The sequence below is a fragment of the Ostrea edulis genome, chromosome 4 (assembly GCF_947568905.1).
Source record: "Ostrea edulis chromosome 4, xbOstEdul1.1, whole genome shotgun sequence".
NCBI classification, from domain to species: Eukaryota; Metazoa; Mollusca; class Bivalvia; order Ostreida; family Ostreidae; genus Ostrea; species Ostrea edulis.
This window is the reverse complement of record NC_079167.1, coordinates 15,623,094-15,636,146: the sequence shown is the minus strand read 5'-3', so window position 1 is coordinate 15,636,146 and position 13,053 is coordinate 15,623,094. Positions and strand designations below refer to the sequence as shown.

General features: G+C 34.8%; 2 protein-coding genes across 7 annotated transcripts in view; one reads left to right on the top strand and one right to left on the bottom strand.

Moving 5' to 3' along the window:
* Positions 1-9,958, bottom strand: part of LOC125668436 (protein wntless homolog) — a 39,866-nt gene extending 29,908 nt beyond the window's left edge. Inside the window, exons 1-2 of one of the 2 annotated variants that reach the window (XM_048902604.2) lie at positions 9,741-9,958; positions 3,675-3,971 (exon numbers count right to left, since the gene is read on the bottom strand). In XM_048902604.2, coding sequence (XP_048758561.1) covers positions 3,675-3,971; positions 9,741-9,846 — 403 coding nt within the window. In that variant the 5' untranslated portion in view covers positions 9,847-9,958. The remainder of the gene's footprint in view (positions 1-3,674; positions 3,972-9,740) is intronic. The other variant, XM_056162062.1, reaches the window with a different exon arrangement.
* LOC125668448 (uncharacterized) overlaps positions 1-13,053 on the top strand; it is a 34,131-nt gene that overhangs the window by 19,491 nt on the left and 1,587 nt on the right. Inside the window, exons 1-3 of one of the 5 annotated variants that reach the window (XM_048902623.2) lie at positions 9,018-9,156; positions 11,080-11,197; positions 12,406-12,616. In XM_048902623.2, coding sequence (XP_048758580.1) covers positions 11,091-11,197; positions 12,406-12,616 — 318 coding nt within the window. In that variant the 5' untranslated portion in view covers positions 9,018-9,156; positions 11,080-11,090. Of the gene's footprint in view, positions 1-9,017; positions 9,157-9,856; positions 9,970-10,122; positions 10,238-11,079; positions 11,198-12,405; positions 12,617-13,053 lie in introns of those variants that run through there. The other 4 variants (XM_048902624.2, XM_048902620.2, XM_048902621.2 and 1 more) reach the window with 4 other exon arrangements.

Genomic DNA, 13,053 nt, shown 5'->3' with positions numbered 1-13,053 from the left:
GCAAACTTAAATAAGTCCTTCAAATCATTATTATAATTTTGATACCACCCTTACCCCTAGGATCATGCAATTTACAATTTTGGTAAGGAACTACCTACTCCTTTTAAATATCCATTTAGTTTGAATTTAATATCAATAGCACTGAAGATTTTTATCAAATGTTTTACACATAAACACTATATACTAAGTTTGGCCTCCTACCCCTGGGATCATGAAATTTATACTGTAAACGTATTATATTTCATAATTTGGCGTGTTACGATATTTGGCGGAAATCTTTTTTTCAGCAAGTTAGCGTAGATTTAATTTAGCGCATTCCTGAATTACTTTAAACATCTAGATTTACGGATGGCATTTAGCGATGTACTTGATTTAGCGGAAACTGCGTTCCGCCAAAGGCGCTAAATAAAATACACAGCCAAATGTAATACATTTACAGTAATTTTGGTAGAGGCCTTCCTGCTCTACATCATTATGCATTTAGTTTTCTTAAACATGTAGTTCTAGAGAAGAAGATTTTTGAAAATTTGTCAATTTTGGGCAGTTTTTCCCCCACCTTTAAGGCCCCAGGGGTGCAGGAATCCTGAAATTTACAATTTATGTCCCCCTTGTTCCAAAGATACTTCATACCAAATTTGAAAAGAATTGGAATGGTAGTTATCATGAAGAAGTTAATTTTTTTTTTATTGTTCACATATTTAATAACTGACCATTTTGGCCACACTGTAATACCACAACACCTACCCCTGGGATCATCAAAATTACAATTTTGGTAAAGGACTACCTGCTCTTTCTAAATATCCATTTAGTCTCAATTTAGTATCAATTTAGTATCAATAACACTAAAAAAAGATGTTATTCAAGTGTTTTACACATAAACACTATATACTAAGTTTGGCCCTGCCCTGGGGTAAAAACCCCTACCCCGAGGTTCATGAAATCTACAATTTTGGTAGAGACCTTCCTGCTCTACATCACTATGCAATTAGTTTTTCTTAAATATGTGGTTTTAGAGAAGATCTTTGAAAATTGGTCAATTTTTTAGTTTAAGCCCCGCCCCTAAGGCACCGGGGGCACAACGGTCCTGAAATTTTCAATTTATGTCCCCCTTGTTCCAAAGATGCTTCATACCAAATTTGAAAAGAATTGGAATGGTAGTTATCAAGAATAAGTTAAAAATTTCTATTATTCACACATTTCATAACTGACCATTTTGGCCACACCCTAATACCAAAACCTCTACCCCTGGGATCATCAAATTTATAATTTTGGTTATGGACTACTTTTTCTTACACATGTGCAGTTCTAGAGAAGATTTTCGAAAATTGGTCAATTTGAGTTTACTCAGGTGACCTAAAAACTTGTTACCTGTGCAGGATGTCTGCAAGTATGGTTCAAACATTCAGTATAACAAACAAGAGGCCCATGGGCCACATCGCTCACCTGAGTCACTTTGGCCCATATTTAAAGATTTTCCCTATATACTCGCATGTAAAACTTTGATCCCTATTGTGGCCCCAACCTACCACCAGGGGCCATGATTTTTACACACTTGAACCTGCATTATGTCAGGAAGTCTTCATGTAAATGTAAACTTCTATGGCCCAATGGTTCTTGAGAAGAAGATTTTGAAAGATTTTCTCTATCTATTTGTATGTAAAACTTTGATCCCCTATTGTAGCGCCATCCTATGCCCTGGGGTCATAATTTTAACAAAATTGAACCTGCACTATGTCAGGACGCTTTCATGTAAAGTTGTATTTTCCTAGCCCAGTGGTTCTTGAGAAGAAGATTTTCAAAGATTTTTCTCTATATCTTTGTTTGTAAAACTTTGATGCCCTATTGTGGCCCCATCTTAATCCCAGGGGTCATGATTTTAAGAAACTTGAATCTGCACTATGTCAGGAAACTTTCATGTAAATTTCCGTTCTTCTGGCCCAGTGGTTCTTGAGAAGAAGAGTTATAAAGATTTTCTCTATATATTTGTATGTTTAACTTTGATCTTCTATTATGGCTCCACCCTACCCCAGGGGTCGTGATTTGAACAAACTTGATTCTCCACTATAACAGGAAGCTTTCATGTAAATTTCAGCTCTTCTGGCCCAGTGGTTCTTGAGAAGAAGATTTTTAAATGACCCCACCCTATTTTGGCATTTTTGTGATTATCTCCCCTTTGAAGTGGGCATGGTACTTCATTTGAACAAACTTGAAAGCCCTTCACCCAAGGATGCTTTTTGCCAAGTTTGGTTGAAATTGGCCCAGTGGTTCTGGAAAAGAATTCAAAAATGTAAAAAGTTTACAGACGGAGGGACAGATGATGGACACTGAAAATATTACATGTTTTGAAGAGCAATGTGAAATCGTCACACCACGAAAAACCATTGTTGACTTAAGGGATGAAAATTTCACATGTTACCCTATAAAACATGTAATATTTTTACAATATTCAGCAGAAGTATAAAACAAGACGTGTTGTTAAAACACAAATGTCCTCAAAAGTGTTCATATCGATCAATTTGATGAAGAACTTTCCATAACATGTTACATTAACACTATATGATTATTTTGGACCCTTCCTAGAGTAAGAACCCTGAATTTGCGAAATTCAAAATTTTGGTACATCCATTTCTGCTTTTCCTAAATATTCATTTAGTTTTTATACAGGATCAGCAAAATTAAACAAGATATCTTTCAAATGATAAAGACAATAATTACTATGAAAAATTTGGCCCCACCCTGGAACCAATTGCCAACCCAAAGGATCATGAAATTTGATATGTTGGTATCAAGGGCTACATAATCTATCTATTTTGTTTCAATTAAGCATCAATAGCATTAAAGAAGATGATTTTTTTTTTACACATGAAGTCTATATACTAAAGTTTGGCCACACCCTGGAGTCAAAACATCTACCTCAGGGATCTAGAAATTTACAATTTTGGTAGATGCCTTCCAGCTCTACATGAAATGCATTTAGTTTTTCTTACAAATGAGCAGTTGTAGAAAAGATCTTTAAAAATTGTAAATTTTTGGCAGTTTAGCCCTGCCTTCAATACCCCAGGGATGCAGGAGTCCTGAAAATTACAATTCATGTCTCCCTTTTCCCCAAAATACTTCATACCAAATTTGAATAGAATTGGAATAGTAGTTATCAAGAAGTTAAAAATCTTTAATTGATATTGCACAGCAGACGCAAACCAATAGCAATAGGTCACCTGAGTGACTCTAGTGTCAGGTGACTTAAAACCCAAAAGCTGAGTGCCACTGAATAAAGTGAATCATAATTTAAAACATGATGCATATGTACTGTGAACTTTACTGGTCTGAGGAAATTTTAATCAGTCAAATCCTTCGGACTGGTAAATTTCAAGAACACTGTTCATATGTAAAAATAAAATGCCCCCAAGTGTGGCCATCTGGAATTGTGGTGAACTTCATCTTGACCTTGATGAATGACCATTACCTTCAGTCACATGACCTTAATTTTTAAATTCACTATAAAGTATGAAGTCTCCATTTTGTATAGTTAAAAAAGTATGATCAAGATTCAAAATGCAGACGAGACAAAAATGAAAATCACCAAAAACCTAGAGACAGACCAAAATCAACATGTTCCTAGATCTTTGAAGTCTGAAGACAATAACTGAACTATCTGAAAACTATGGATTTCTTACTTAGTGGTACTTTTGCGCTGTGCTCTATATCAAGCTGCAGTACTCCAAGCATGGACTGAAACAGAGGGGACATCCTTCTTTCTGCCCCTTCCCGTGGTCCTGGGATCCAAAAGGAAAACACCACCTGTTTTTCCGTTATGGAATTGTTCACTATGACTTCATCTGTAGGACTAAGATTATTCAATTCCTCACATTTCTGTGGGCCTCTTGGAACAAACCATTTGGATCTGTTAAGTTTGCTTCCTCTGTCATAACATCTTGTTGCCAGCACAGTGACGACATTTGATGGGTTTGGTGCTTTAAATTACAAATTAAATACCATATAAAAATTTGTACATAATGCAACCTTTTCAAAAATCAAGAGGCCCATGGGCCACAATACCTCACTGAAGTCACATATTTCATCAGAATATAAAAACTCTTGAGTTCCAACAACAGATACCAGGAAGTGTTGGATCCACAAGGTCAAATACAATATACAAAGCACTAAAATGACAAATGACACGTTTGGGATGTGCCAGAACGACTGATAATATTTGACACGGTCACATGATAGTAACCAATTGTATAGGGCAAAGTTGACGTCGATACAAATGGTGTTTCACTAGTAGACAGACCGTAAAGAGCTCTGAGCAGTCCTATGATGACAATCCAAGAAACTATTGGTGCTTAGTTCCTGGGTGTAAATTAGATGGAAGGGAAAAGGCTCATTTAGACATGCATCATTGGATGCAAGGCGTGAAGTTTTCCCAATATCCTTAAAGTACCACACCAGTAATTATTCTCATTACAGAGATATAAAAATCATTAAAAATCAGTTTGCGGAATTGATGCTGAAAAATGCAGTCGGAAATGTTCTATGTTACCTGTCTCGTCTGCAGATACCGGAAAACCGATACCCTACGCAGCATTTAAAAAAAAATTTTTACCCACAAACAATATTACCCTCACATCCATGTGTTTTCCACATGTGAGTAAACAGCCAGAGTGCACCTCAAGAAGTAGCCTCAGTTACCAACATCAAATAGTTCCTTTGTATACATTTGCTTATTTTTACAAATTAACAAAATTTCCTAATCGAGGCTACAAAAATTAAGAGAAAAGAAGAAGAAATGAGAAAACTCGCACATGAAAAAAAAAATTCTTTTAAAGATATGGACATTCTACAATTGACGAAGTTCATTTTGATTGGACAATTACTGGTGTGATACCTTAAAGACAACTAAATCCCCATCAAAAAAAGTCAAATTTGCACAGGAGGTTCCTGTTTCATTCATCAATAGTGTACCCCATGCACATAGCAATAGGAGCAAGATAACTGACGTAACTGGTGATTTACTTCCCCTTGGGACTATCGTGATTTCTGCCTGTTTCATCAGAGAAATATGAGGCACGTGTGGTACTTTTTAAATTGAAATAACTTTGTAGAAATGAAGATATTTCCACAAAAACTGTTTCATTAGAAAGAGGAATGATGAAATTTGCTATTTCAATCACTTATTAATCCTTAATTAATTTATCAAAAAAATTTAAATTACTAATTATTTCAAATTTCATATGAATGAGATCTTTGATTTTATGAAAATATTCAATTTTCGAAGGGGCCTCCGTGGCCGAGTGGTTAGAGCATTGCGCTCAAAATCACACGGCCTCTCACCTCCGTCGGCACGGGTTCGAATCCCACTCGCACTGGTAAGTGAAAAAGTTTCCCAGTTTACTTTCGGAAGGTCGGTGGTCTCTTCCCAGGTATCTGGGTTCTCTCTTCCACCAATAAAAAACTGGGCACCACCATATAACTGAAAAATTGTTGAGTGTGGCGGAAAACATTAATCAATCAATCAATCAATTTTCGGTACTATAATGGAATCTGCAGCTGGTCAATTTGGTATCCTAGCAGAGCCCATTAATTATGTTTAACATATTAAACGGAGTTGATACTCACAGGTGATTAGTGTTTCAGATAATGGCCCCCTAATCTGTCAGGGGTTGTGTGTATCTAGCCTTTCTGTATTAAACAGTTCATTTTGATTGAACAATTACTGGTGTGATACCTTAAGATGTTCCCTAGATTTATTTCCCTCGCCAACTCACAAATGATTCCTGTCTTTGAAAGATAGCATTTGAATGCAGGAATTTGATAGCAATTGAAGTATCCCATGCTTACTTAGTTGTTATTGAACTCATGAAGCGATATACCCTACAGAGTGGATCCGTATCTCAAAAGTCCTGTATTAGACCGTCCAATTCCCTTCCTCAGGACATACGAAACAAGAGTACCACCAACAGTACATAATACACCCGTGAAAAGCTAATATAGGATGTTTTTCTGACACCATGATTTGTAGAACTTGCCTTCAAGTAGTATCAGCAATCATCAGGGTGTGACATACTTTCTTTAAATCGAAAAAACAGACAAATCATGTATTCTCTATGTAATATTTTCACTTGGCATAAGATGTATTTGTACCAAGTTTAATGGTCCTTGCCCCAACGAATCGGTCTGCATCCCGCTACTAGGACCTTGACCTTAAGAAACAATAAGCATCTTCCATTTGGCATAAAGTGTATGTGAACAAAGTCTGACAGCTAGTCCTAGCCCTAACGGTTCGGTTTGTATACTGCCTACAAGCTTTTGCTACTAAGTGATACTATGACCTTAACCTTTGACCTTGAAAAAGTAACAGGCATCTTCCTCTAATCATGGTGATTGAATATACCAAGTTTCAATATTCTGGAGCTTACGGTTCGGTTTGTATCCTGTCCACAAGGGTTTCCTACAAAGTGATACTACAACCTTGACCTTTGACCTTTAAAAACAATAGGCATCTTCCTCTCATCATGGTGATCAAATGTACCAAGTTGTAAAATCTTTGAGCTTACAGTTCAGTCTGTATCCTGCCCACAAGGTCTAAACAAACAGACGGACGGACAGAGCCATACCCATAATGGGGTATAAAAAGCTTAATTTTTTTAAATTTTTTTTTTAAACTACTAGACCTATCACTATTACACTACACTAAATCTACATGAAGTTTCCAAAAGTTTTGAACATATAGACTAGTATGAATTGGCGCAAACAGTCTTCAAGATTTCAAACCACATGATGTTGTAAATCGGTGGTAGATCTCTGGGGCGCGTTTTACAAAAGAACTTACGACAAAACTTTACATATTGGAATTTTCAGGTCTATTGTTTGTTTGCACTCCAACTGCAAAATATTTTTTTTAAATGTTGAAAATTAAGCATCAGAAAAGTTTTACTTCCTTCACTAAAGTAATAACTGTGTAATCCAATTTAAGACTTGCGACTTTGCTGCAAGTTGTTTTGTAAAACGGGCCCCAGGACAGCAAGTACGCCACACAAGTGTACCCTATGACCCTCACCATGCACCATGTATGTTGTTTGATAATTCATTAAATTCTAAATGAAAGAATTCTCAATCTTATTTTTATTAATGCACTTTAAAGAAGATTTTAAAAGATTTTCCCTATATTTTGATATAGAGACATGCTTGTTTTCTTAAGGTAAATCCATACTTGCAGTTTTATCTGATAGAAGTTTTAAAAGTGTATTTATTTCCATTCATTAGAGTTAAAACTAACAAATTATCAAATAAAATACATAGGTCATCCCACTTTTTAAGATGCGAGACATACATAAACAGAATCATATATCACCGTCAGAAAATTGCAATTTTTCTTAAACAGCGTTATCAAAATTTCATACAAACTGGTTATGACGATATAATTACATTCAATTTCATGAGACTGTATCTTCACAAAATATACAAAATGTCTGTAAAAATAAAGGAAATCTATCACATAATAGACTTGATACAGAAATCAATAAAAACAGAGTTATTGCCCTTTGATTCAATATTTTAAAAAACGTATCATTGACTATATTCATCTATAACTTAGATTTTTGAAAAGTTTTATAACAAGATTTTTTTACAATAGCTATCAGAAAAGACTCTAACAAAATTTATGTTTCTATCATGCATAAATCAAAATAAATCATTGATTTTGCAAAATCTGATGACATCACAGGAGGGTGGAATTACTTTAAATTCCTGTAAAACAGCAATCGATTGAAAAATGATAGTAAAAGCTCAATTTTGCTAGTTGGAAAATAATCCACTAGCTAAAATTTGCAAGTAGTGAAAAAAGTAAATTTTGATCCCTGAATACACATGTTATTTGCAGTGTGTAAATATGTTTGTATCATGGCTGTGGTGTTTTTCCTTTAATAAAAGTGTACAATAAATGGAGATACACCAGTGGGCGGAACCATCATTTGCATATTTTTGAAAACTGTGCCGTGTAAATAAATTATTGAACACCACCTGACAGTGACAATTTCAACTCAAGGTGAAGATCAAATCAGAATTCACGAGATTAAGGCTCGCGGCCGTGTCGATATCCATTTCATCATCTCCCGGTTTAATTTCACGAAATGTGTGATCATCACATGCTTGTGAGAAAACACTCATGATCATCATTGAATAAAAACTGTACACCCAAATCGTGTAAATCGCCAATGTTCATAGTCGAGGTGCTCTGATCAGACACATTCTGCACATCCGCTCTCACCAACTATCGGGTGATGAGTGCACGATGGGCATGGATAGCGGGAAGAGAAAAATACCCATGCGATCACCTGACAAAAACTTTACTTTTCATTGAGGTATTTTAAAAACTCATCCAATAATCACTGGTCACATGACAGATATTATATTTCTAATTGGTCATGATACTATACAATTATTGCTGTTTTTTGAGGTCAACACGATGATTTAGACACCTGAGTAGTACAATATTCACCAAGCCCGAAGGGCGAGGTGAATATTATACTTCGAAGGTGGCTAAATCATCGTATTGACCTCAAAAACAGCAATAATTGTTTTATTATGATTAAAAAAACCTTCAAGATTGTTCTTTGCTTTAATTGTAAGTTTCAACGACCTATTTTTAGTCCTATGTGGAAAAAATAATTCCTTATGTTCACCTGGAAGGTCTATTTTTGGTCCTATGTGGAAAAAATAATTCCTGGAAGGTCACGTGCAGGTAAACATAACGTAGTATGATTTCTACATTGTTGGATCTCAGCCAATTAGAGAGCTAGGAATTATTCAATCATATAATAAAAGTAAGTTATTGAATATTTATTTCGGTGTATCTGGATTTATTTGGACGAAGGGCGGAGACTCGTGCTTCGCACTAGTCACCGCCCTTCGTCCAAATAAATCAAGATACACCGAAAAAAATATACCATAACTATTACTTGTAGATTTAGTGATAGAGTTTTTTCCCCCTTTTTTGCAACAACAGACGGTATGTGGAGATACAATGTATCAATAACTAGATAATACAGACTATAAGAACTCTTCAGTTTCAGGAGATAAAATATTGTGCCATGGAAGTCATCATTTGAACGGAAAATTTAGTGACTATTTTCATTTTGGGATTTTCATACATAAACGGTAAGCAATGCAAAATTAATAGTGATAGAGAGTTAGTTGAACAGTCAAATCACTTATTTGAAGCAAACAGCAGTGTCACCTAAGTGCACATTAATTGCTAAAACCGACCGAAACCGACCGAAGCTGAGAGTAAATTTCCAGACATGAACTATGAAGGACTGCTCCGAGATTCGGTGAAGGCGTCAGTCCAAATATTCAGCCGTGCCGAATCTCAGCCGAGATTAGTGTCACACTTATTCGGTATTGCAGACTCTGCCATTATTTTAAAAAAAGACCTGTTTATGGTAATGTTTACTTTCTCGCTAAAGAGGGATAATCGCATTTTTGCGAAAATATCTCGCTATAAGTGTCCCCAAACTGTTAAAGTTCTGTAACAATCTGACAATGGATGATGCCCGAGGCCTTTAGAATGTTCTTTTAAAACCTATATGTGAAGTAATATTAGAAACATGGTGAAACGAATGAACAATTTGGGGGTTTACACGAAAATAAACAGAAATTAACAAAACTGGACAGACGAGTTGGCAACCGATGGATACAAACATAACTATTCAGAGATAATTCGAACGAATGAACATACTTACCAACGTAACCTCCTATCAAAAAGAACGAGATCATCAAAATCAAAAGAAACACTCCAAGAATTATGAGCTTTTTCCAGCTTAAATTTTCCAAAACGACACCGGCCATTATTGGTTATCAACTTCTTCAAAAATTCGTCATCTTCTGTGCACTCAATTACACCAGTTTAAAGCTCTTTCTGGACAAAGATGTTGGAAGAAACCATTATGGATGGGTGTGCACTAAGTTGACGTATTACACTTTTTTTTTTAGCTTATTGTGCATGATTGTTTGAGTGTTCAAAAATTGATTACCATATTGTAAGTTAAACAGAACATATCAGATTAGCAAACAAAATTACAGGACGCGGAAATGTCTTATTTTGTGCCCTGTATTGATTCTGTTCTCCCCTACTGGAATAGTTCCAAAAGATCAAATGGCGGTTTTTATTGAAGTAATTTTCTTCGCAGAGCAATTTAGCCTCCAGTCAACACTGTCTTGCTAGATTTGGATTTATTTTGTACATTACACTTTAGTCGAAATTGCAAAATTTTCTCTAGCGGTTTCTTTCTATTGATGCAATTTTGCATTGATTTGTGATGTCAGTTGCAAATTTTGCACTCGCAAATTCGGCCTAGGCAGTAATGCAATGCAATTTGCAAGATTTTCAGAGATAGGGCCTAATTTCCTGATTAAAGTGATTTTATTTCACAGACACATTACCTGATAAGGAATAACAGTATCAATTAAACAAGGTTTAAAAAGGGTGATACGTTAAATATTGGGGGCTTATCAGTTGTGCAAGATGTCGAAACTATTTCGAAATCTGTAGAAGTTCTGTTAGCCTAAATGAAATTTTTTTCCCCCCAATTTACTATTTTATCCAGAGTTATTGTGTGCTGGACATTTGAATAAATTTACCAGTCCGAACAATGAAATGCATTGTCATTTATGACCAGTCCAAAGGATTTTGATGGTCAAGACCTTCAGACATACAGTTTTTAAAAACTCTGAATTATTTTAATGATCATCTCTCACTGTAAGAGTAGTCTAAGAATGGAAACCTTCAGTGTGGTATTCTTCCAGTTACAATTTTTATGTTAATGGTTGCTCAGTTTTCGATGAATTATACATGTTTAGTGGAAAAATAGAAAGTTGACTCATTAATGGCTGCATGTAGATTAGATTTGATGTTTCATTCGGACCGAGATTAGAAATGAAACTTGAACCCAATAACATAGACTAGGAGACAAAATTCTTAATTCAAATGAAGAAGGGGCTGCATATAGCTTTCATACTTCAAAATTTGTTTCAATTTTAATGACTAGATTTACTAATAATTGGTGTTTTTTGTTTTTTCAGAATTAGCAACAATGACATCTACAGGTCCTGCTGTAACTCCTATCAATACAAGGTCAGATTTCAACTCCCTCAAAGAATCAATGAATGCTTTGACAGCAGGAGAAAGAGAAGTTCCAGAGTAAGATTTTTAAAAAAACCAATATTTTATTCAGAGGAATTGGATTGGGAATGAGGCAATGCCTATTTACCCTTTTCATAGGGGTATTTTGGTAGCGTATAGTAGTTAACGCACTTGCTTCATGCCACAACAACCGGAGTTCAATCTTTGTTATTGTCCGTGGTTGTATATGAGAGGGTACTGTACGTAGTCACTCAAAGACATGTGAGTTTCTTCTGATTACTACATTGTCTTTTTGCAATAATTACCATAAAACTGAGGGACCTTCACCCTTGAGATGCACATGTACCTATACCAAATCAAAATAACAAAAATAAATTGAATCAATTTCAAGATATAAATGTGTAAGAAGGCTTTTTTTAAGTTTTAAGAAACATAAAGTTGCTTCCACAATATGTATATATAACTTCATACATCATGGAAAAGGTACTAAGGTTTACATCAAAATCCTTTGCAATTTTATCATGAAGTTTTTATCAATTTCATTTAATATTTTTATTTTGTCTCAAGAAACAATAGTTTCCTTTTCTGTGGAGTACCCACCATATTAAAAATGCCAGATGACACAGGGATACTCAAGTCTAAACTATTTAAATTTTTTAAAACAAATCGGTGAGCAATGTAAACAAATAGGTAAACCTGTGCTCATACAAGCCTTACTAGACAAACTGACCATAATGAATGGTTGCAATGAGACTTCAATACAACTGTTATAAAACCAATACACCATTAGTTCAGGGGACTGAAAATTACTTAAGTGCAAGAATATTTCAATACTATTGACTTCAAATTAATTGAAATTTTGAAACAACGAAATAGTAAGAATCTGGTTGGGGATTTATTTTGAATTCAATTCAGCAATGTTTAAATAGAAGTAAGTTCAATGCATTTCATTCAGTCAACCAAGCATCAAATAACTTTCTACTTTTAGCCTAATAGAGTTAGATCTACTCCTTCAAATTATTAGTATACATTTTACAAACACAGAATCAAAAGAAAACTTAAAATCCACATCATTTTCCCGAAATTAAAAACAAGTTACTAGTTAACAAATTAACTTAATTGTACTCAAAATCACTTCAAGACCTGGCATTAGGTTTTGTTACGTAATTGAATGATGTACTGCCTAATATATTTACATTTAATCTGTGAATTGAAACAATCATGCCATGCTGCACCTGGAATTTATTTAGTTTTACATTGTTTAGTAAACCAACTGAAGATGCCAAAGAAGTCTGTTTGGGCAATTATGATGCAGGAGAATACCGGAGTAAGAGTGCATTAAAAATGCCAAAGTCAGAACGACTGAAGAGGATAGACATCCAGGAAGCAGCCAATAATATCATTGAAGCAACTAATAAGAAACGGAAAAAGGACTCGGACATGTTAAGAGACTTCAAAAAGACTGCTGAGTACCAGGTAGTCATCCTCACACAAAAGCACATATACTTAAAACTCAATTTCATTCAATCAGCACTATAATTAAATTTAATTTGATTTGAAAACAAGTGTATTTGCTAGATTTAATTGAATTGCTACACCATGCAGGCAGTGATCTAGGTGAATGGTTGTAACTGAAGGGGTCTAATTATAATCAGATTGTTAAATTTGTAAATAAACAAGAGCTCAGTATATATAAATCTATTAATGAAACGGTTCTGTAATGTACACACTAGACAAACTTGCAACACACCACCGTATGTTTTCATTATTTTTCCTTAGATTCCTTGATTTTATGGACATTGCTTAAATTACATACATTTTAAGAGTAAATTAATTTCTGTTTTTAAAAAATGTCAAACTTTATGGATTGTATCGTTTTCAAATGGGGTATCTTAAAATCTTGAGTGTGTTTC